General features: G+C 41.4%; 2 protein-coding genes across 10 annotated transcripts in view; one reads left to right on the top strand and one right to left on the bottom strand.

The window, feature by feature from the left end:
• Positions 1–15,751, top strand: part of LOC103481197 (protein arginine N-methyltransferase 8-B) — a 51,995-nt gene extending 36,244 nt beyond the window's left edge. For 6 of the 7 annotated variants that reach the window (XM_017310926.1, XM_017310925.1, XM_017310924.1 and 3 more), the window contains exons 5-10: positions 519–661; positions 944–1,031; positions 2,017–2,132; positions 3,567–3,717; positions 6,388–6,509; positions 6,883–9,995. In XM_017310926.1, coding sequence (XP_017166415.1) covers positions 519–661; positions 944–1,031; positions 2,017–2,132; positions 3,567–3,717; positions 6,388–6,509; positions 6,883–6,966 — 704 coding nt within the window. In that variant the 3' untranslated portion in view covers positions 6,967–9,995. Of the gene's footprint in view, positions 1–518; positions 662–943; positions 1,032–2,016; positions 2,133–3,566; positions 3,718–6,387; positions 6,510–6,882; positions 9,996–15,682 lie in introns of those variants that run through there. The other variant, XR_001777662.1, reaches the window with a different exon arrangement.
• Positions 10,085–22,383, bottom strand: cracr2aa (calcium release activated channel regulator 2Aa). Of its 3 annotated transcripts, none has more exons than XM_008436518.2 (19): positions 22,229–22,383; positions 21,830–21,893; positions 19,362–19,714; positions 17,112–17,223; positions 16,842–17,028; positions 15,715–15,861; positions 15,511–15,601; positions 15,334–15,429; positions 14,753–14,940; positions 14,558–14,629; positions 13,317–13,362; positions 13,127–13,209; positions 12,737–13,058; positions 12,520–12,652; positions 11,952–12,033; positions 11,679–11,793; positions 11,466–11,567; positions 11,242–11,318; positions 10,085–10,860 (listed from the first exon to the last, which is right to left on the bottom strand). In XM_008436518.2, exons 3-19 carry the CDS (start codon positions 19,575–19,577, stop codon positions 10,776–10,778), a joined length of 2,154 nt encoding a protein of 717 aa, XP_008434740.1. In that variant the 5' UTR covers positions 19,578–19,714; positions 21,830–21,893; positions 22,229–22,383; the 3' UTR covers positions 10,085–10,775. The 3 variants fall into 3 exon arrangements, with proteins under 3 accessions (XP_008434740.1, XP_008434741.1, XP_008434743.1); XM_008436519.2 differs by having other exon boundaries at positions 21,858–21,893; XM_008436521.2 differs by lacking the exon at positions 22,229–22,383 and adding an exon at positions 21,987–22,117 and having other exon boundaries at positions 21,858–21,893.
• Positions 22,384–22,601: the final 218 nt, after the last annotated feature.

The raw sequence follows: 22,601 nt of genomic DNA, 5'->3' as shown, positions 1-22,601 counted from the left end.
ATTCACTTCCTGCTAGAGAGCCCCCTGGTGGTTGAAGAAAAATCCACAGAAAAGCCACAGCGGGCTACAATCCGCATGGTTCAAAGTTTAGGAAAAAAGTAGCAGCTTATAGTCCGGAAAATACGGTACCATAGTGAAATTGAATAATTTCCACGGCACACCTGACGATCACTCACGGCACACTAGTGTGCCGCGGAACAGTGGTTGAAAAACACTGATTTAGAGAAGCAGCGTTGCCGTGTGGAGGAGCAGGAAGCAGTCAGAACAGAGCTCACGTCATTCTGCCAGCCATTGTATCAACACAGAAACTCTACAGTAACTCCTCACCAAATCAGAGCAAACACACCTCAAGTCAATTATTTTCCAGCAGAGCAAAGACCCAATCCTACATCGTCGCCCCCAACTGGGTCAGATTCCATCAGAACTCTTCTCCCATCCTCTCCATTAATTGTCATTCTGCGCCCAGACACCTGCTACCAAACACCACAGGCTCCCTGTACTCCCTCTGTGTGTTTCAGTTATCACCATATTCAAAGGAAAGGTGGAGGAGGTGGAGCTTCCTGTGGAGAAGGTCGACATCATCATATCTGAGTGGATGGGCTACAGCCTGTTCTACGAATCCATGCTCAACACCGTCATCTTTGCAAGGGACAAGTGGCTGGTAGGCATTCAGATCGCCTGCGTTAAAAATGCATCTTGGTTTGATACGTTTGATCCCAGGTAATCTCAGTCAGTCTTTAAATATTAAAAATATTTTGAGTGAATGGAGTTATTGTCATGTAAAGGTGACAAACAGCTTGATTGGATTCAGCTCGATCGCAACAGAAAATGTTTTTATAAGTTCTCTATTCCATCATAATATAAAAGGGGAGGTAAAAATGTACATTAATAACTTAAAAGTTATTTTCCTCAGTGTGTTTTTTTCCTCTGTTCTGTCAAACAGAAGGCTGGTGGACTGATGTTTCCAGACCGAGCCTCCCTCTATGTGTTGGCCATCGAAGACAGGCAGTACAAAGACTTCAAAATACATTGTAAGAGCATCGCTCAGGCTTGTCTAACGTTTTCCCTCCTCGTGTTTCCTGAGAACCGCTTCAGCTCTGAGTGACTAAAAACAATCAGATGATGGAAGGATACCTATAGAAGCAGTTTGGGTTTGGCTCTCCTGCAGAAGCTTCCCTCGGGTTCAAGCCTGGGGGCGAAAGCTGACATCATGGATCAACAAACCCCTCCATCCCATCCCGAACCACCCAGGAGGATTGTGGGTGAGTTTATTAGAAGACCCAACCAGCATAACCGGCTGACTGGTCTCACGTCTGCTCATGAAGTTCAGACTCTTCACTGTAATCCGCCGTGATTCTGGGATGCAGAACGCCACACTCTGATGTACTCCAGCTCTTTTCCCCGGGCGACGCGCCCAAAAGACCTTTACGCTGACTAAGAAGTGGTGTTTGAAGGATTTCTGTATTCCAGGAGCCTCCAGTGATCAATGCTGCTCCAAACTCCCTCAGATAAGTAGACGGCAAGAAGTGCAAATGTAGTAAATCATGAAGTCTCTCTGCTGCTCCGACCTGTTCATCATCGCCAGCTCTCCTCTGCACTCGGGTTTTCTCTTCTTTTGGGTCATGAAGGAGATGTTTGCTCACACATCACCATAAGAGCCTGTATGAATAATTTATGGGACGACTACAAGGATTTGCGACACAAGATTGAAGTCTGACTCTAATCAGACCCATGATAACAGAGTGTTGCCCAACAAAGCGGGACTTTTAGTGCGTCACTCTGGAAAGCAGTCCAAACTGTTTGAGGTGCATCCGAAGAGTCGTAGATCACACGACTCTGGCCGTCTGAACGAGACATTCCTCCTCCCGTGTCCCGTTGTTTCCCAGATGCAGCCGGGCTCTTCGCTGCGGTTTTCCTGGAGCAACGAAACGGCTTCATGTGTTTGTAATAAAAGTTGAAGACACCAAGTGAAACCAGGTTGTAGAAATAACTCCATGATGCCGTCATCTTCACCAGGGTGGGAGAACGTGTACGGCTTTGACATGACCTGCATCCGAAACGTGGCCATGAAGGAGCCGCTGGTGGACGTGGTGGACCCCAAGCAGGTGGTGACCAACTCCTGCCTGGTCAAGGTTAGTCTGGGAATGAAAGAGTTTTAATGAAGGCTGATTCCTGTTGGGCAGGAACGCAGTGGTGCTGCGTTAGCAGAGCTGGTTTTCCACTAGCGCTTTAGCCGACATTGAAAACATTTAGTGCTTTCAGCTTCAGAAAATTATTTTTCAGAAAGAATTAAAATAATTCTGCAAAGCAGAGTGGGTCAAAATTCCTCCACAGTGAGTAAAAAGATTCACCAGTTAGAAACATCTGATGAAACATTTTACTGGTTTTCACTGTTTATTTTCTGCTGTCGTATAAAAATGCCAAAATGATCTGAAAAGTGATTCTTGTGTTAGTTTTGTTTGGTACAAAGTTTGTTTTATGATTATAACCCAGCATGTCTCCATAAAACCTTGAAGCATTTCTTTAGTTTATTAATAAACTACATGAATTATTGAAACTCCTGGAACTTTTATTTCACTTTGGCTGCAAAAACAAGCAAAGCTGCATTTTCCAGAAATATAACATTTATTAAATATCTGTTTACATCCCAAAAATACATTGCAAGCGCTTTTTGTGACGTGAATCGGTTATTTTTATAAACCTTTCTGTATCGCTGTAAAACTCAGTTCCACACCCGGCGGTAAATGTAGCTGGTAAATAATATTTCCAGCTGGTAAACATCCTGTGTTTGACCTTGGCGTGCGGCGCCGTCTCGCTGTGAAATCCCCTCATCGTGCCGCTGCGCCCTGCATGACAATGGCAGTCCGTCTCGTCACCTGATTGTTCTCATCGTCATGGAGACCTTCTCATTACCGACACTGATTACAGCGTCCTGACTCAAAGCTGTCTGGACTCACCTAGACCTTAATCAGTCTGGGAACAGGAATGTTTTAGTCTTCTCAGGTGAATCCGGACTTTGACTAGGCCATTCTACCACATAAATCTGCCATTGCATGTCTGACTGTGTGTTTCTCAGATATTCTGCAGTCTTTAGCAGATTTTCTTCCAGGATTGTCTTGGATTTGACTCCATTCCCATCCCCACAGCATGATGCTGCCACCACCACGTCCCCTGTGGGCATCTTTATTCTATAATGTTCTCTAACTGAAGATAGTTAACTTTTATTTCACCAGGTAAAACATTCCTATTTACAATGTAAGCCTGAGAGTGGGCAACATTATCTGCATACAGAAATGGACTTTATTTTGGCGTACCTGATTAAATGGGGTTTGAATGCATGACAATTTTCAGATTTCTATTTACAAACATTTCAAAAACCAGGTTTTCTTTTCATTCCATGTCACACTTGTTTCAGGGTTTGTGTTCTGTTGCATAAAATCCCAATAAAAGTATTTAATTTTTGGCTGTAATAAGAAAAACTGAAAAAGTCCAAGAGAAATCTGACCTAAATTAGAATCTCGGAGTTTATCTGACCGCCGCTGACCTGAGCATCTCCGGTGTTTCAGGAAGTGGACATCTACACAGTGAAACCTGACGACCTCTCATTCACCTCGGCCTTCTGCTTACAAAGCCAGAGGAACGACTACGTCCACGCTCTGGTCACCTACTTCAACATCGAGTTCACCAAGTGTCACAAGAAGACTGGATTCTCCACAGGTAGGACTTCGCTCTGTGCAGGAAGGAAACCGCAGAGACATCTCACCTTACTGACTTATGAATCTGCTCAATGTGAAACCATGGATGAGTCATTCTACTCTCTGAAATCAAGAATCATTTATGAAAACAGATTTGATTTGGTGGAGTTTCAGGAGGACGTTGGTCAGACTGGAGCAGATTCCGGTTTTTATTGGACCTGGTTTGGAGCAGCTGAGAAAAGATTATTTTTCTCCTTATCGATACGTTTGCTCACAGAGAAACACAAAGATCGATTTTATTGATTTAATGCTGTTAAGGATCAACATCTAAACGTTTTTAGTTGGAACGAATTAGTCAAAGCTGATGTGTGGCTGACCTCTAGTGGTGGAGATGGAGAAGACAGTTTGAGTTGATTTTTGTTTCATGAGGGCTGCACAGTGGTAGAGCTGTTGCCTTGCAGCACAAAGGTTGTGGGTTCGATTCCCGGCCCCGGTCTTTCTGCATGGAGTCTCCATGTTCTCCCTGTGCATGCGTGGGTTTTCTCCGGGTACTCCGGTTTCCTCCCACAGTCCAAAAACATGACTGTTGACTGGCAACGTGAACTAAAAATGACAAAGAATCAACTAATGTTTTCAAATGTAGATACAATAATAAATGAAGGTTCTAGTTGTTTTTCATTTTTCATGGAATAATTGCACTGATTTTCAATCACTTTCCACTAATAACATATCAGGAAACAAAATTATCCATCTTAAACTTTAAAAGTGCAAATACATTCATGATACTTTGAAAATATAAAAGATATTTATCAAATGTTTTTCTTTCTCTAAATGTTCTGTAACATTAATGGCTCTAGATGCGTTTTATTTAGCTGAACTGAGAGCTAAAAATGGCTGCTGGTCTCCAAGGTTGATGGATTTCTTGACAGTTTTGCTGGAAATAATCACAGATCTTCTTTTCCTAAGCTAAACCCTCAGAGAGATTTTCATGACTCAGACGCAGCTCTTCCTTTCCGTCTCACTACTTCCCTATCGATTTTCTGTAAAAGACGTTTGTTGAGCAAGGTTCCCAATGTCAGACCTGCAGACTCACCTGCCAAGAAACTTTAAGATAAAGATCTGATTTTACACACAGAGAGTCAAACTGGATTCTCTGGAAGCAAACGGCATCAGACTTTTGACACCAGAGGAGAAAAACAACCCACAGGTCAAAGACTCCATTTCACGGCCGTCAGTGGAAACGGCGTGTCATCAGCTGCATTAGCATAAGAAGCAGAGCCCAAACATCAGAGCTGAGCCCGTCCAGCTGCCTGACAGCTCCTTTCATCTCTGAGCTGAGAGAGAAGCCGAAGCAAGCAGGAAGGCTGAAAGAAACTCGATTTCAGAGTCGCTGACCTTCAGAGCCTCCCTGAAGTCCTCGGTGTCTGTGGGGTGAAGACTCCCAGTGTGTCCTGGTGCGGACAGCCGTCTCTAGCGAGTCTCAGATGGACGGCAGCAGAGAAACTGTAGAACCGAACCCAGATTTAAACTTCTGCACAACGACCAGCAGCCGGGTTCACTGGATCATCAGAACATCTGAAAATAATCTGAGATTTAAAAACACACATGGGATTAATTAAACAAAACCAAGCAGCTTTTCTTCTCTCACTTCATTATCATGGTTTGCGTCAGTCTGTCAAATTAAATCCTCAACAAGCCACTGAGGTGTTTTGACAGGTTGTGAAAAAAGCTTGAAGGGTGTGAATACTTCTGCAAGGCATTTCCCAGAATATTTTTCAGGAGGATTAAAAGTCAAATGGAAATAATTGTAAAGGAAGCATAAGGATAAAGTTAAGAAGGTTCCAGTTTTAGGAAGTTTGTTACTGAATGTGAGAAAGTTAAGAGACTTTCCTGGTTTTATGTCACGTTTCCATCCAAGTACAAATATTATTCAATCTCATGTTCGTTTGAGTTTTCCTTCTTCTGAAGGAAAATTTCTGGTAAATGATTTCTGTTCATGTTTGTTAGCATAAACTCACCTTGGTTTGTTCCTTTGTTCAGATCCTGCATTCAGGACAGGTGTGTGGGCGGGGCCAGCCCAGCACTTCCTGGTTCATGATGTCATCGATGGTCTCTGGGTTCAAATGAAGGGTTTTCTATAGTTATTGTCTGTAAAGTAACTTTTGGAGCTGCACTCTGAATAGATGAATTTATAAATTAGATAAATAATCTGATTCCTGCTTCTTTAATTACATGTTATTTCTTAGTTTAACATATTTCATAAAAACAATTAGATTTTCCATCTGGGAGCTTAAAATGGAAAAATCTTCTAAATAAAGGTGTCAGAAAATGTTTGTTAATGTCTGTTGATAAAATCCAGCCAAAAGAAGCTCAGTGGATTCAAACTCAGTCGCACTGAATGAAGTAAAATATACAATAAGTTTCCAACTTTAAAAGGTTCCGATTGCTCTACAGAGGAATGTTTCCCTATCCTGCAGCTACACTTATTTTATTGAAAACTTAAGTAAAATAAAACTGCTTTCCAATGTTTATCTCGTCATTTTACACCTCTTTATATCGTTTGCGCCGCTGGCTGCAATAAACCTTCACTCATCAGTAGAAGATCACCTGATGCAGAGGAAACAAAAGCTCTGTTTTTACATGAATATCACAGATGTGTGTGTGTGTGTGTGTGTGTGTTTGTGTGTTGCAGCTCCAGATGCTGCGTACACACACTGGAAGCAAACCGTTTTCTACCTGGAGGATTATCTCACCGTGAGGAGAGGAGAAGAAATCACTGGCAGCTTCACAATGAAGCCCAATGAGAAAAACATAGTGAGTGCTGATCTGAATGGATCTCATGATCAGATTGTATAATAATAACAACGCACGCCTTATTTAACAGATACTGAGGCTGTTTGCACAGCCAGCAGGTTGTTCTCTGCAGCAGCTGCACTGCGGCTCCTTCAGCAAACAGCAGTTTACTGTTGACCTTCAGTGACCTCTCCACCTTTAAGGAACAGACAGACACTGTTTGCTTTCTCCTGCTGCCTGACATGAACGCTCCGTTTGCCAAACGCTGTTTGGTCAAGATGATAAACCTAATTGTTCTGCCTCCGTCCTGAATTCCTTTGTGCCCTCTGCTGTGTGTTTGATCAGTTGCTGTCTGAAAAACACGCCCTCTTTGTCTCTCCATGCTCACTCACAGCGTGACTTGGACTTCACTTTTGAACTGGACTTCAAAGGGCAGCTGTGTGAGGCAGCAATCTCCCACGACTACAAGATGCGTTAGATTGGACAGCGGCGTCCTGCAGACAGCAACATGGAGGACGAAGACGCAGATTCCTGAGGACAGACGGACGCACAGTGGGACGGGACAGGCATCATCATGCCCTGTGATGGAGATGATAAAAGTGAGACTTTGTTATGTAAGGAGAGCAGGAAATCATTTTTGCAGACTGTTAAAATTCTGAATGTAAAACAAACAGGTCAGTGATACTTTCTAGCACTGATGAATGTTACTGATGATAATCGTGTTCATGTGAGACGGAGTGCTGTTCCTGTAGAATGTGGTCTGTATTTGCTCATTACTAAACAGCGCCTATAAAAAGTATTCACACCCTGGGTGTTTTGCCCTTCTTGTGCTAATTTCACAAAACAATCATGAGCAACAAAATTAGGCTCTTTTGACAAAAACTTTAATGTGAAAAATTATTTCTACAATAATGACAAAAACATAACATCAGTGTTGTGCACCGCTAACAAAAAATGAGCTGCTAACCCTAAAGCACTAACTAGTTCTGCTAACGCTAAGCGCTACACCACCACAGTATTTAGCAGAAGCTAATGAATACTGAAGTACTAAATTCAGTTAAATTGTTGAAACTCATGCTCTAGAATCCCCCTGGATATTATGTTTATAGCTTGTTTTGTTTTGCTGTATCTTATTTTGTTCCTGTATGCTACTTATTTTAAATAAAGCTACGGAAGAAGAAAGCAGAAGAGCCGAACATGAAGAGGAAACGGAACTGCTGCGTAAACACAGGTCACCCCCTTCAAAATAAAGGGGGTGCTGTGGGTTTGACAACCAAAGCCACAACACAAATTTCAAACTTTATTTAATCGAAAGTATATAAAAACATTAAATTAGCACCTTAGACTTTATCTGGAAACAATAAGCTGGGGAAGTTAAATGCACTAAATGATTTCAAAGTTAGCAAAAACATGTTTGTAGATTAGCACAAGTTTTCCCTCTAAATACTTTTCAATTTGACATCAAAGAGTTTCTTTTTGTCAAAAAAAGAGAGAAAACATTTGATGATCAGAATTAATTAAAAGCAATAAGAAGGTAAAACATCCAAAGGGGTGAATGCTTTTTCCAGGCACTGTAGTTTGACTCTTTCCTCCATATGCTGTTTTGGGTTTACAGTGAACTACATCATTAAATTTAGGTACGATTGTCATGTTATGCACTGCAGCAGCTGACTGAATTGAAACCGTTTACATTTGTGAAAGTTTAGCAATAGTGGGTAACATGTCAGTAAGTGAAAAGTGCAGCCAAGGATGAGCAAGCACAGAAAATGTGGTTGTTCTACTTCCTGTTCCTGTCTTTGTGAGTGAGCAGCTTGTGGTGACCAAGCCCCCATCGTGCCACATATAGAACTTTGTTTGTGGCTTTTAGTTTGAGCTGTGAAGTTGTCCAATTTCTGACATCATTTCTCGATCACACAGTGGGGACAACAAGTATTGAACGCATGTTTTTCCTCATTAAACATGCGTTGAATGAGGAAACCAGATGTTGTAATGTAATGACACAGGGAGTAAATGCTTATGGAAGCGTTTGATCACTTTTTCTGTGGGTTTCAATTGGAGCATTTTATTTTTAATTCCTTCTTTTACCACATCCATGTGTTGACAATGTGTCCCACACCATGATACTGCCACCTCCAGACTTCACGGTTGTTTTTTCAGGTGATGCGCAGCGCCACTTCTCTTTCAAACATGGTGCGTTCAGTGACAGAGTTCAGTTTGGGCCTCTTCTCTCAGTATTCCACTAACTTTTTACATTTTAAAGGCGCCTAAACTTGTTTCTTTGGCAGAGGAGTTTTGCACCACAGTCTGCATTCAGGACATTATGGCTGAAAGCAGCACTACTTATTGTTCTCATGGTGAATGCTAACTCCAGTCTCTGGTTTTTGGTTAACCCTGTCAGAGGTCGAAGGAGGAGCACTATGTCAACATTTAGCCACTGTAAGGTTGGAAATGTCATGAGAAAACTCATATCCTTCACCCATCATTAAATGCTTCTTGTGCAATACTTTGATGTTCAAGAATCAAGATGTTCACATGAACTAAAAAACCTAATTTGCACCGATAGGGATACGATGTCTTGGCTTTCCATGCCTTTTTGCTACTTCAACTTTATAACTTGGAGACTAATTTGTCTGGACTTCAGTGTTTGTGTGGATTACAGCTACAGACATCTGGTTCATATTCCATGTTAGTAACCCCATAAGAAATAAAACGGAGAAGCCACAGCTCATTTATCCTGCTGTAAATGCCTCCACACATTAACTTAGATTTTTTTATTTCCTCGTTTAGAATTAGCTTTAGTTAAAACAACCAACATTTCTTTCAAATTTGGGTCAAAATGATCCTGAATAAGAACTTGCAACATTTTACCATCTTAGCAACTCGGATAAAAACATTTGCTGGAGGACTTCTGAGGCGATGCAACAAAAACAAACGTTTGTAGTTTATCACAAATCCTGGATCCATTTCACCGGAGCTCTTAAGGTCATTGCCAAGATTTCAACAAGCTTTTTTATTTAATAAATCGGTTGATCTAAATCATCCTGAAGGAAAAAGTGTTGCTTGGTCAACCAGATGTTGGACAGTGACGGTTTTGATATGGGCTACGCGGCTCTTCACCCAGGGCGCCATCACATTGAGGAATCCAGGAGCCTGGAATAAGTTTTCCAGGTGTTTTCTTGCCCATTTGATGGGAAATTGAAGCATCTCTCTGTTATCAAGGCTCTGCTGCAGAAATGAAATAATTTGACAAATTCTAGCTTTTAAAAATTATTTTATATTTTAAAGGTTAACATGCCAGCAAATTGATAAGAGAAGGATTATGATTATTATGATGAACTATATTAAGTAAATATATAGGAGTACTGGCATGAGAAGAAAAGCAGTTTGAGTCTTGATTTGCTGTTTTTGGGTTATACCAATATAATCTGGTACGTCAACTGAACTTTTGGCATTTATTTTTATATTTTGTCACATGACCTAAAGCTGGAATAAACTTGTTTAAACTTATTTGCTTTGTAATGTTGTAAATCTATTTTACGTTTTATGATTTAGCGAGCCACAGTCCGCTGATGAATTACAAACATTTTATTAAATTAACGAGACTCTTGACGTAGTGAAACATTAGTGACAAAAATAAAGTTTAGACTAAATTTTAAACATACAAATTACAGAAAATACTTGACATCTAAAATTAATCCAATCTGTTCTTAAAAGTTACAACAAAATAAATATTCAAAACTAATTTTCAATGAAAAATAACTTGCCACCCAACAACAATTAGGTTTAAAAATTATAAACCTGGAACAAAAACATGTGCAATTAAAGTACTTCTATACACTGATGCTCTTTCTTTAAACATTATATGAAGAAATGTCACATAAACAGAAATGGATAAACTAACTGCATTGAATTTACATCAGTTAAAACTCAAAGTTTTAAAAGGTATAAAGTTTCATGCAAAGTTACTAAAATCATGGTGCTTTGATGTTATGCGTCATTTTCAACATGATAGAGGAAGTGAAACACATTTAGTATCTCATGATAGATCTACATCAACATACATATTTATGAAATAAATATGTAGAATAAATACTATTCAAGTTGGGGTGAATATAAATAAAACAAACATACTAAATATTTCAGCTAGTTGTAACTTTAACCCACAACATCTACATGGTACTTATTTTATTCAACCTGAATTTACTTTGTGTTCTGACTGGCACATGTGATTTAACTAGGACATTTAATAACTTGGCTAAAGGGTAGTGCTACGTCGTGTTGAGTGTTTTAGCAGCAGGATCTCCTCTTGGAGGGGCTGCTGATCAGCTGGACCGTTTTCTCCTTCTGCTGGTCTTCTTGTTCCTTCAGGATCCTAAAATAAAAGATGATCAGTCCCAACAGGAACACAGACGGTTTTTACCTGAACTCAAACCTGTGATTACCGCTCATCTACTCCGACTCCAATGGTTTAACATGATACGTTTTCATTACCTAAAGTTTTCTGACAGTTGAATCATTTAGAGCCTGATTGTAATATTAGAAATAAAACCAGTAATTACAAATCAGAATTTACTCAAAGTTAAATATTTCATAACCAAAACAGATCTTTTACAAAAACATGAACGCATTCAGAGGTGGTACGCTTCTGCTAATGCGCTAACAGCTGAGCTAATGTTTCACTTGGCCCTATTGCAAACTTTGAACACACCCGACGTATTTAAGAACATGTTTTATTGTTGCGTTAGCTGCTTACCTGGCTAAATGCACCATGGACTCGGCCACATTGGCTCCAGAACACGCACTGCATTCAAAGAAGGTCATCTGGCAGTCCTTCAACCAGGAAAACAGGGTTAAATAAAAGGCAGGAGAGCAGATAAAATGCTAATCTCAGAGTGCTAAAATGCATTTCCAGGTATAATCACCATTCTGACCACAAATAAAAATGCAATGCTTGTAGGAATAATTTAAAATCAAGACCTTGGCGAGCCTTTCGCCCACTTCCTTCTGAACTTCCCTCTCTGCCTCTTTGTCCGTTTTGTTTCCCAAGAGCATGATGGGTATTTCCCCACCGGTGCCTTCCTGAAAAGCAGCAGACATGATGAGCGTAGGACAGGCAGCTGGTTTTACTGCAGAAGGCCGTACAGGACTGGTTCACATTGGAGTCAGACTTTTACTCTGCGGATCCGTTACCTTGACGCTCGTCAGCCACTGTCTGACTGCGGTGAAACTCTGCTCTGCGGTTACATCATACATCACAATCACACCATCAGCTTTGCGAAAGAACTGCTTGGTGATGCTGCGATACCTGCAGGAGAGACAGGAAGTGGACTATGAGTGGACTTTTGGTCACTTCCTCCTAATGTCACGGTGCTTTAAGCCGCATAAAAACCTGCAGAAATCTGAAGACTTTCATCCAAGACACCAGAACTTCTCTAAATTTCACACTTTTGTAATGGAGCTTACCTTTCCTGTCCTGCTGTATCCCACAACTGCAGCGCCACCTGGCTGTTGTCCACAGTTATTGTCTTCACACTGTAGTCTATGCCTGTAGACACACAAGTTAAAGAGTGATTTATTTAATGTTTACCTTATTTCAGTGCATTTTGTGATTCACTGAAATATTAAAAATGGTTCCCAAGGCAACAGATGAGCCACTGCTGTGTCCAAACTCAACCAAAGAAACACCAAACAAAAATGTATTCATTGAATGGTGGGTATCACATTTAACAATAAATTAGAGAAAAAGAAAAACTGAAGCAGAACTTGAGAATTTCACCCAATTTACTACAAGCCACATTTTTAATCCAACATCTACTTTCATAAAACAGAATGACAGAAATTATTTAAAGCATAACCCTCATGTGAAAGCATAAGTCCACCCTCAGACAAATTTAGAAAAATACCAAAGTGGGCGGAGTCCAGAGCCACTGAGGGGTGTGGCCAGCTTTCCATCCTCACTGCAGCCTAACATGACTTTGTTGTTTTAGTTTATATCGACTGACAGGAAGTGAAAGACGTTTACACCGCGTACCGACGGTGGCGCAGGTTCCCGGGTGGAAGCGGTCGTCACAGAATCTTTGGAGGATCGAGGTTTTTCCCACGCTGGAGTTTCCCACCAGGACGACCTTGAAGAGGCGGTCAGGAGCCGAAGGTGCACTTTCCTCCTGGGAACCATTAAAGGAAACGTTGGGCCCAGTGAACCTGCTGGTTTACTTTAATCCAGCTCAGCTACATGTGGCGACGCTTACATTGATGGTGGTTTCCTTGCCAACCGGCTGACCTCTTGGAGACGTCGGGATCTGCCGTTCCTCAGTCTGGATCGGCGATGACCTGCGGTGAAGTTCGCTCGTCACATCCACACCGTCTTCATCATCCAGCTGAGTCTCCACTTCAGCACAGTCCTGCAGGGCGTTCTGAGCCAGACCACTGTTCAGTAAATAGGGGAGGTGGTCTTCTTCTATGGAGATGATCCTCTGGAAACGACTCCTTGCTTCAGCTGGGAAGGACGGCTGGTAGAAGCCGTTAAGGTTCTGCCTCAGGGCGCTGGAGGTCGGCTCCTCCTCATCCTCACTGCAGAAACACCAAACATGAAGCTGCTGCTGCTGCTGCTACGTTAGCTTCACCTCTGTGTGGTTTACCTGTTGAACACATCTGTGTCTGTTTGCTTCACTCCATCAATAAAGAACCGGTGCTTCAAGCTTTTCTTGGTTCCTTTTGGTTTCTGCAGAGTGAGATTTGTTTTTACATTTTTAATACACGGTTCTGGGGAAAAATAAGATTTGATTTGAAAAACAGAAAATGTTTTATACTTCTCTGAACACAACACACCTGAAAGGACATGTCTCTCTCATCCCGCAAATGTTTGTTCATTTCTCTGAAATAAAAAGACGGATGAAAACCAACAGCTGTTTCAGGGGTTAATGCTTGAAGGTTCCTGATCACCTCAAGCTTCACCTACAATCTGGGCTCATTCAGGTCCTACTCATGTCTCCTGACATGATGTGACTGAAAAGTAAACAAAGCTCTTGATTTTACATGCAGAGAGCATAAACAGCATTTCATGTCTTTATTCCAACGTTGCTTTTATTTCAGTACATCTGCCTGCTGCAGATTGTTTTTCTGCACATCTGAAACTGGAGGACACAGCGAGCCGTTAAGCTGGGTCACCACTGAACGTTTGACATGTTGGAAAATCTCTGTTGATTTTGAAATTAAATGCATTTGTAACCCAGATGTTTTATATATATAGTAATTCTGAAAAATGGATACAAAATATATTCAAATGCTACTCAAAACATTTCAGGAATAACTCTGACTACGCAGACTCTCTGTCTGCACTGGTGAAAAGTCACCCACCATTTACCTGCACAAAGTTTTTAAAATGACAAAAGGGACCAATTCTGTCCCAAAACACATGATCCATATAAAACTGAGGCAAATCAACAGCGACATGCAAACTTCATAAACGTGACGAGACTTTCATGTTTACGTCCTGGCCCTACTGAGAACATGAGTTCATTTAGATTAAGTACAAAGATAAATTAACGCATTTAACTTGCTTTCTTGTGCGTTTTTGGAGTGAACGTAAATCTGAAGCAAAGGCGACGTCCCGTCCACCAACATGGAGGACGAACGTTCATCTCTGCTTCACACCGATCTGATGGACGATGTTCAAGTTGTGCTAAAATGAGTTCAACCATTAGTGAAGCTGTGGTAGCCCAAAGTAGCATCTCAATGCTAAACATGTAGCAGCTAACGCTAATGTAGCATCCAGAGTGCACATTTCTAAAGAAGCTCCACGAATAATTTCTGTTAAGAAACACTTTGATCCAATCTGATGTTGAAGAATCTGAATATCCCTTTAAAAACTACAGATATATTAGTTGAGTTCATATTTCTGTTTAACAATTTAGCTGCTAAAACAGCTTTTAAATTGAAAATGTCATAAAATATAATTACAGACGCTGCAATTAACCTGATTAAAAATGTTGAACCGAGTCCCACCACAAGTTCTGAGACGTCAACATGCATACGATCTGAAACAGGCAAAGTGTTTGATGGAGCCACACCTCAAAAGGTCCAGCTGTTTGTGGAGACTGGCTCGCTCCCGCTGCAGTCCTTCAGTAAGTCTGTAGATCTCCCTGTGTGCAAAAATAGTCCGTTTGCTCCAAACATGAGCCAGAGTAGAGAAAACAACAAAACAACGAGGTTTTACCAGAGACAGAGAGTAGTGTCAAAAGAAGCCAGGCGTTACTCTGACTCACATCTCCTTCTCCTCGTGAAGCCGGGCCGATTGCTCCTGCAGCAGACCCAGCTGCTCCTGCGCCAGCGTCAGCTCCTGGCTCACCAGCTCCAGCTCTCGGGCCAAATCGTCGTTCGTCTGCTTCAGCTTCACGTTTTCCACTTTGGTCTCATGCTGTTCACTGTGCAGCTCCTGACACTGACACTCCAACTGGACAGACATTGTTCAAGAAAAATGATTGAACTTTTAAAATGAAATATTTTTATATGAATTTGCTCTTTTAGCACTTTTCAGGGCAGAGTCTCAATTTGCTCCTTTTCAGTCAGAATTTCTGTTTTAGGATGATAAAACTATTGAAATGTGAATTAAAGCAGATGTTTTAGGAATTCAGCTCCAGTAAATATAGTTTGAGTAAAAACTGGAGAATAAAATGGATTCATGTTGAAGTTGGAATGAGCTGTAGGCTCAGATGCAACCATTTTAATCATGAAGAGATGCTAAATGCCATCATTATGTTTTTACGGCTTCATGTCATCAGTGCGTCTGATTCTTCCTGCTCCAACAGTTTATGGTTCGGTTTTGATCCGGAGTCTTTCCACCGACCCGTCTCTGTTTCTGGAAGAGCTGCTCCAGCTCCTTCTCCTTGCTGGACAGCTGCAGCTCCAGGTCTTTACTTCGGCTCAGATATCGATCGTAGTCCTGGAGCAAAGTTTTTAAAAAGAAATTTAATGGAAGTACTAAAACCTTGACCAAATACAAAAAGTTAAGGGAAATAATTACCTGCAGTAGTATTTTGTCTTTTTCATTTTTTATCTGCTGCTCCATTTCTTCATACAGGTGCTGAATCTCATCGTCGTGTGTTGCCGTTTTCCTAAATGGATAAAAGTCATTAATATGCAATATAAGGAAATTAACTTGTAGTTCAAGTAAAATGTGTGTTTTTTTATAACAGGTGACAGAAACCAGGCTGATGGCGTCTCAGACCTTCTGAGGGCACTCTCCATGTCTCTCTTCTCCTGGTTGGCGTCTCTGATCTGCGCCGTCACTCTGGCCAGGAAAAGCTCAAAGTTTGACAGAAGCTGAGGCTCATCGCGGCGCAGCTGGGCCCACAGGCTGCGCACCTCAGCAGGGCTGGCGACAGAGGTCAAACATTTTTACTCCACTGGTTTCCAGTCAAACTCAAGTCTGTACTTTGACTAGGCCATGAATCAGCTTCAGACTCCCTCTAAAGGAAGATGAACAGGATGAGGCTTTGGCCGTTTCTGGAGGACTAAATTAGTTTCTTCTTCATTTGTCATTAAGATGAAGAGGAAAAAAAAGATTTTAGTTTTGTAATTGTCTTGGAAATTAGTTTAAAAAAAAATCTAAACAGTGGATTCTTAAATTTTGTTTTCTTGAAATGGGGAAAAAAACAAACAAAAAAACAATGGGTGAACCAGAAACGGATTGAAAATGTATTCAAATGTGTGAAAAAATGCATTTCATTATTGCAGTAAAAAACCTTTTATTGAAAGAAAAAAACATAAAAGTCAGAATATAATAAAATAATAATAATAATAATAATAGGTAAAATACACTAAATTGCCAGAAATTCCATTTGGGTTGCATCCAATAACACTATGATTAGAATTTAAAATGATTTTCTGTGGTTTTCTATGAACAGAGTAACAAAGGGCATCTGGGCAATTTTATCATGAATGTCACAAAAATCCACTGAGCTTCATTTAATGCTCAACCAAATGAAGATCAGCCTGAGCTGCTCAAACTGAAACGATCAAACATGTCGTCTCCCATCGCACTGCAGAGTCAATAAGTTCCTTAAATGATCTTAGAAGAGACGACCTACATCTTACATAAGATTCAGTCTTTTAGTTGGACATAAAAAGGGCAGCTGAAAAAAAAATAAAGCCATGAAAAAATGTTTTATAAGTTTTAAAACAGTTGAATTTAGATGAAGTTTTTCGAAGCTTCTCATTAGTTTTCTGCAGGTCTCCTACTCTTTAGGATCCCACCAACATCTGACTGAGCAGAAACATCCGGACCTCTTCACTACAATCCCGGCCGAGTTTCTGAAACGCAGCGCAGACATTCAGACCTGACCCTGAACTCACTGATCCAGGAGGCTGCTGGCCCCCAGGCTCTCCATGAGCATCGCAAAGTGCTTTTCCTCGTCATCCTCAGCCGCGCCTGGACCCTCCTTCCACTGGGACTGGTACAGAACCTCCGGCACGCTTTTACTCAGCTTCTTCTCGGTCATGACGTCATCTACTGAAATCCTACGGCCAAACAAAAACGCACCTACAAAAACAGCACAAAATCGAGCTCATAAGCACAAGCAGGTCAGATGCAGGTTGGAGTCATATTTAGTTTTGGAAACTTACTGAAACCAGAGGAGAACTCTTCCAGCGTGAGGAACCCGTTTCCATCAGAATCGAGCGAATCGAAAACGTTCTCCAGCTCGTCTGCACTCAGAGGAAGCTCATCATTCAGCCTCTGTCAGGAAGCACAAAAACCCATCAGGTTAACAAAATCCAAGGACACTAATGTCACTGTAGCTATAACAACTGCCATGCACGTGTTATGTGGAGCAGAAACTATTAGTAAAGGAGAAAGACGCACATTTTCATCCTCTCATCTCCGTAAACCAGATCATGTTAACCAGGATGTTTAATGAACATGACCAGCCAGACAATACACAACCTCTCCCAAATTATTGTAAATTGCTGCTATAAAATGCATTTGTAAATTAAAATCTATTTATGTGGAGGAAAATCTTTGGCATTAGCAGCTTGTTTTAAACGTCAGGAGATCCTCCTGTGAGCCAGCAGAGCCAGGCCTCTGGCAGCCTGGGTTCAGTGTTTACACGGTTCAGTGTTGACCGAAGCCGCCCGTAAAACCCAGAGCTGGTCACAGAAAGGAAAACATCTGCTTTCAACAACCAGCTGTTCTGCAGAGTCTTATCTTCTGGAGACATGGAGCTTCAGCAAACAGCAGAGCAGTGAAGCCGTCCAGCTGGAGGTCCTGGTCTGAACCCACAAACCGATTCAACTGCATGGAGCCGAGTTACAGCCTCCGATTCCTCTGCTTTGGTTTTTATCCCAAATGTTCCAGATAATCAAACCATCAGCGTCACACAATTAGGTTTCAAATGATGATTTGACAGAACAAAGTTATCCTAACTAACCTCCTTGTTAAATCAAATACACCAACCATGTTTTTACAGTGTAATGCAACTAATCATGTCTGACCGCAGAGTAAAGAAGCCACTTTGGGAGAACCTGTCTGACAACATGAAGCGGGATAAACGTTCACCAAGCAGAGCCTCATGTTCTGATGTGACGAAATTCAGGAACACATGAGAAAATCTGACATCAGTGTGGAAACGGTCACAAGTCCAGACCTAAAGCTCCTGGACTCCAAACACACGGAACAGTGGAGAACGTTCCCAGGAGAGGAAAACCCAGCAGAACTCATCCAGGAGGTCCAGATCGTCCGACGGTGGGATCCACTGGGAGCCGGAAATTCCTGCTGGGAATTCTCCCCATGTTAACCGGAACGCCGTTACCTCAAATAAATAGGTAAATAAAGTAAATGGAACGCAGCTTAAAACTCTGCAGGCTGCCTCAGTTAGGGTCAGAGGTCACAATATAAGAAAAATAAAAAAAGAAGCAGATTTTTGTAAATCTCAGATTTACAGAAATAAAAATCTGTAAAGCTGTGCTTGAAGCTGGTATCCTGTTACATCTGGAATAAAAACCATCATTTCAGAATCAGAACTTTAAACCAAAAGTCAAACTTGGTTGCTGAATTAAGCCAGTCGAGCCACTTCAGATTAAATCCTAATTCCTCCACAAAGATGTGAAAAACTTTACAGCCGCTGCAGCCAGCAGTGGCAGAGCCGCTTATTTGCTTTAGGTAGCAGTTAGTTTTCCACAGAGGGCCAGACTGGACGGCCATTTCCCCTTCATCACTTGAAAACTGCTCTGTGTCTTTACTCAGCTTATCTTTGACAGAAAGATTTGTTTAATGATGTGAAACATTTCACAGATGAAGTGTAAATCATTTAAACAGCATCTAATAACAGTTTGGCTGGAGTGCATTTAGCAGAATTGGGCCTAATTACCAGATCATGACCATAAACAGCAGATCAAAGCTCCTCCTGAGTTTTTATGATCCGTAGAAGCGAAGCATTGAAGTGGCTCATCAAAGCCCTGGATGAGCTTCTGATGGACCAGAGAATCTGCACAATAATGCAGGTGGAGAGGCTGTGGGACAAAGAGTCTCCGTCTCTTTTATGTTGCTTTGAGTGAGCTGCACAGCAGCATCACGCTCCTGTTTGGTATCAGTAATGAGCGCGCCGGCCGCCCCTGCGTTCTGCTCAGTGGGACAACAAAGCCATGAATGATTCTTTATTCTGAGAGGTGAAAAGGTTCCAGGAAAACAGCAACGCTAAGAAAATCAGGAGGTTTACAGTTTCATTTAATTACAGATTTCCTTTCAAATCTCTTCTGCTCCTAAAGTGCAATTCAAACTTCTAAACAATCAAGTTTTATCCGATTCCATTTAATCCATTTATTTGGGAATAAAGATGCAGCAGGGATTTGGGGGGGATCTCCCAGCAGCAGGCTCACCTGCATGTCCCGGCGGGTGATGAATCCCTTGCTCTCCGTGTCGCACATCTGGAAGAACTCGTGAGTTTTCTCCAGGATGGTGTTCAGTCCCACATCTGAACTCCGGCTCCTCCTCGACTCGTCCTCCTCTGCGCTCGTTTGGTCGCTGCCTCCTCGTGTTTGGAGCGTTGTCCGGGCCGCGCTGGTGTCAGGACACGGAGAAGTGAAAGCTGCCATGGTGTGAGTGAGTGTTTTCTGTGAGGCAGCTGCAGACGGAGGGCTGTGGAGCTTCAGGCTGCTGTGGAACCGAGGCTTCCAGCAATGTCACCGATTGTCATCTCTTAGCAACCACCTCTTTAATTAGTAGATGAAACCTATGAGGAGCAGAAGGAGGGTCTTTAGTTACAACCTCTGGTCCAGCAAATACAACAGGAGGAATTTACCGAATCACAAAAATAGAATATTCACATTTTTAAACTTTTAAAAACACACAGCTAGTCAAAACCACAGACCTAAAAATGAAAAGCTTATTAAAGTACACTGCATACCGTTTCCATGAAGAATGGTAACAACATTGCAAAATCCTTAAAGGTAGAAAAAACTGAAAAGTGTGGTGTGCAGGTGAATTTAGCCACCAAATGGTTACAAGCAGCAGTGGACACTGGTACCTCTAACATGCTAATCAAACATTGGTTCTGCTAACGCTAAGTGAAATACCAACACAGTATTTAGCAGAAGCTAACGTGCCTCAGCTAACACCCGCCATGCGTTTACATTGCTGATGTTCACAAACTGTTGATTTTCCAGGAGTTTCCTAAACGCACCACGCCGCCATCATTCTACCACTTCCTGTCTGTCATCTTTGGCTTTTCCACCAAATGATTGATTTTTCTCAATCATTTGAATTTTTCAATTTTCATAGAATTGTGAAATTTATGAAATTCACCAATTTTTGATTAAAAAAACAAAATCTCATCTTAGTATAAAAATGTGTGGTTTTAATTTCCATTAAGCAAATTAATTTTGTAATGGCCAATGGAGACGTAGCTGAGCATCTACAACATGCAGACAGGATCAGCTGTGCAGTTTGAGCTTCACAAAGTGATTCTTTACAGCAGATCTTTCACTCATGGTTTTCATTTTTATTACTTTTGAGATTTGCTGACTGCGTTGCCAATTGACCACAGCAGGTCTTCGGTCAGAAAGGTCACCTGTAGTGACCTTTGCTCTTTGTATTCTCTTTGGGACGATGTTCCCACCGACACTAATGGCTTCTGACAGGTAAACCTTTGCTTTATTGACTGGCTGATGTAACTCAGACTGGGAGCACTGGTTTGGAAGACTGCCTCCCACTTGCACTTTTTCAGTATTCTTGATTAATTTATGAGTGATGATTCATATTAATATAGATATGATGAACAAGAAGACAAAAAAAGACAGAGAGACTGACGGCAAAAGAAAATTTCTTCAGGAATAAGATAAATGATCCAATTAAAAACAATTCAGTTAATTTGAAATCTAAGTCCAGTTCCTTCCTAACTCTAAACCCAATTCACCCTGTAGCATCTCTCATATTCCACAATGTAAATTTATTCTGTCAAATTTCACTAAAAGATACACAGATCACATATTTTTGAAGATATTTGACTTTTCTGAATTTGTTTTGAAGTTGAACCAAAATATTTTTGCAAGAATGACAGAAATGATAAGTCAGAGTGAGCAAAACGAGAGGACATGAGAAAGGGAACCGAGTTCAAACAGTTCGGACTCGTTTCAAACCGTTCGGACTCGGTTCAAACCGTTCGGACTCGGTTCAAACCGTTCGGACTCGGTTCAAACACTAAAAACCATGAGCAGATTTTTACCTCTGCTCATGATGCATTCACTGTAAATGGGAATTTTCCAAACCTAAAATAATAGAAGGTAAGGACAACATAACAAAAGGCTCTAGATGAATGTATTAAACAATTTCACTGAATCGGTAATAAAACATAAATAAAATCAGAGGAATGGTGTGAAAATCTAACAGTTAAGATACCTAAACTTAAAACCAACTTCTTGGATTTCCAGTCAGACCAGAAAACTGAAAAATATGGATCATATTTACCAGCCACAGCAGAAAAGTCGGTAACTTTAATTTCTGGTTAAGTTTGCTGAAATCGGTGGAGCGGAAAAGTTGGAAAACAAGGAGTGTTTATTTAGCCTGCCGTCATTCTGCCGTTTCATTTCAGGAGCGATGTGTGCTTTGCATGCTGACTTTATCGGTTTTAGGTAACAGCTGTTAGCAGCGCTGAGATCCGGACCGCAGACACAAACTGTGCAGCAGAGTCTCAACCACGACCGAGATCTGCGAAACCTCCAAACCACAAAACAGCACGAACTGCAAAAGCCGCGGTGATGAATGACCTACATGTCAACAGGAATCACCCGCCGGATCATGAAATCAAATAGTAACTTCATGTTTTTGTCTCTGGTTTAATCAGACTCACCTGATGCTGCTTTGTTTTCTCAACTCACCTGAAACTTTCCCCGCCTCATCAGGAATGAATCCATCTGAGAAAGAAAAATGCATTTTAGAAAACAGAAGCCAATAAACATAATATCAGACCGAACTTCTGCAGCAGAAAGGAAAGGAAAGGAAGTTACCGAAGCAGCTGTATAACAGAAGTAACATCGAAAAGCCGCATTAAATGAGCGCAAGTCTTTTAAAAAGGAAACAGATGAACAAGAAAACCTGTTCCAATAAGATAAAACAAGCTCTTCCTCCCTGTTATTTAGAAACTTCCTCTAACAAACTCAACTTCTCTCACGCTCTCAAATAAACTTAAAGTGTGTGAAACGCACTTCCTTGTAACTTCTCTCAGACGCCAAGGTGTTTCTCACTTTACCTAAAGCCGTTAAAGTTTCCCTCCCGGCTGGAACAAAGTGTGTCGCCCAGAAGAACCGGAATAAAAAAAGTCTCAAACTGCTGGACCGAGGCTGAGGAGAGGAGTCCACTGTGGACAGGTGAAGTCGCAGCGCCGAGACTGCAGGAATTTCTCTGCTCCGTCGTGACGCAGCGCGTGGGGGAGGGAGGGAGGGGCCTCGTCATCTGCTGTTACCTTGGCAACGCCAACACGGAAGTTAAAGCTCAGAAGACACGTGCTGTGGAGGAAAACATTAAACGCTACTGAAGTTTTCATCTCTTGTTTCATGAGGAAACAACCGAAACCGTTTACAGGAGACAGAAAGCGCTCCGTCACGTTCTGTTTACACTGTAAA

The sequence above is a fragment of the Poecilia reticulata genome, linkage group LG19 (genome assembly GCF_000633615.1).
Source record: "Poecilia reticulata strain Guanapo linkage group LG19, Guppy_female_1.0+MT, whole genome shotgun sequence".
NCBI classification, from domain to species: domain Eukaryota; kingdom Metazoa; phylum Chordata; class Actinopteri; order Cyprinodontiformes; family Poeciliidae; genus Poecilia; species Poecilia reticulata.
This window is presented reverse-complemented; position numbering and strand designations above follow the sequence as displayed.

Bases quoted from the DNA above. Each gene is read 5' to 3' on its own strand.
- cracr2aa (XM_008436518.2), bottom strand. From the start codon at position 19,577: ATGGCAGCTTTCACTTCTCCGTGTCCTGACACCAGCGCGGCCCGGACA. The intron at 11,794-11,951 runs GTAAGCTCCATT...TCTCTCCTGCAG, and splicing joins GATACAGCAGGACAGGAAAG to GTATCGCAGCATCACCAAGC. The intron at 10,861-11,241 runs GTAAGCAGCTAA...CTTTTATTTTAG, and splicing joins TCCATGGTGCATTTAGCCAG to GATCCTGAAGGAACAAGAAG.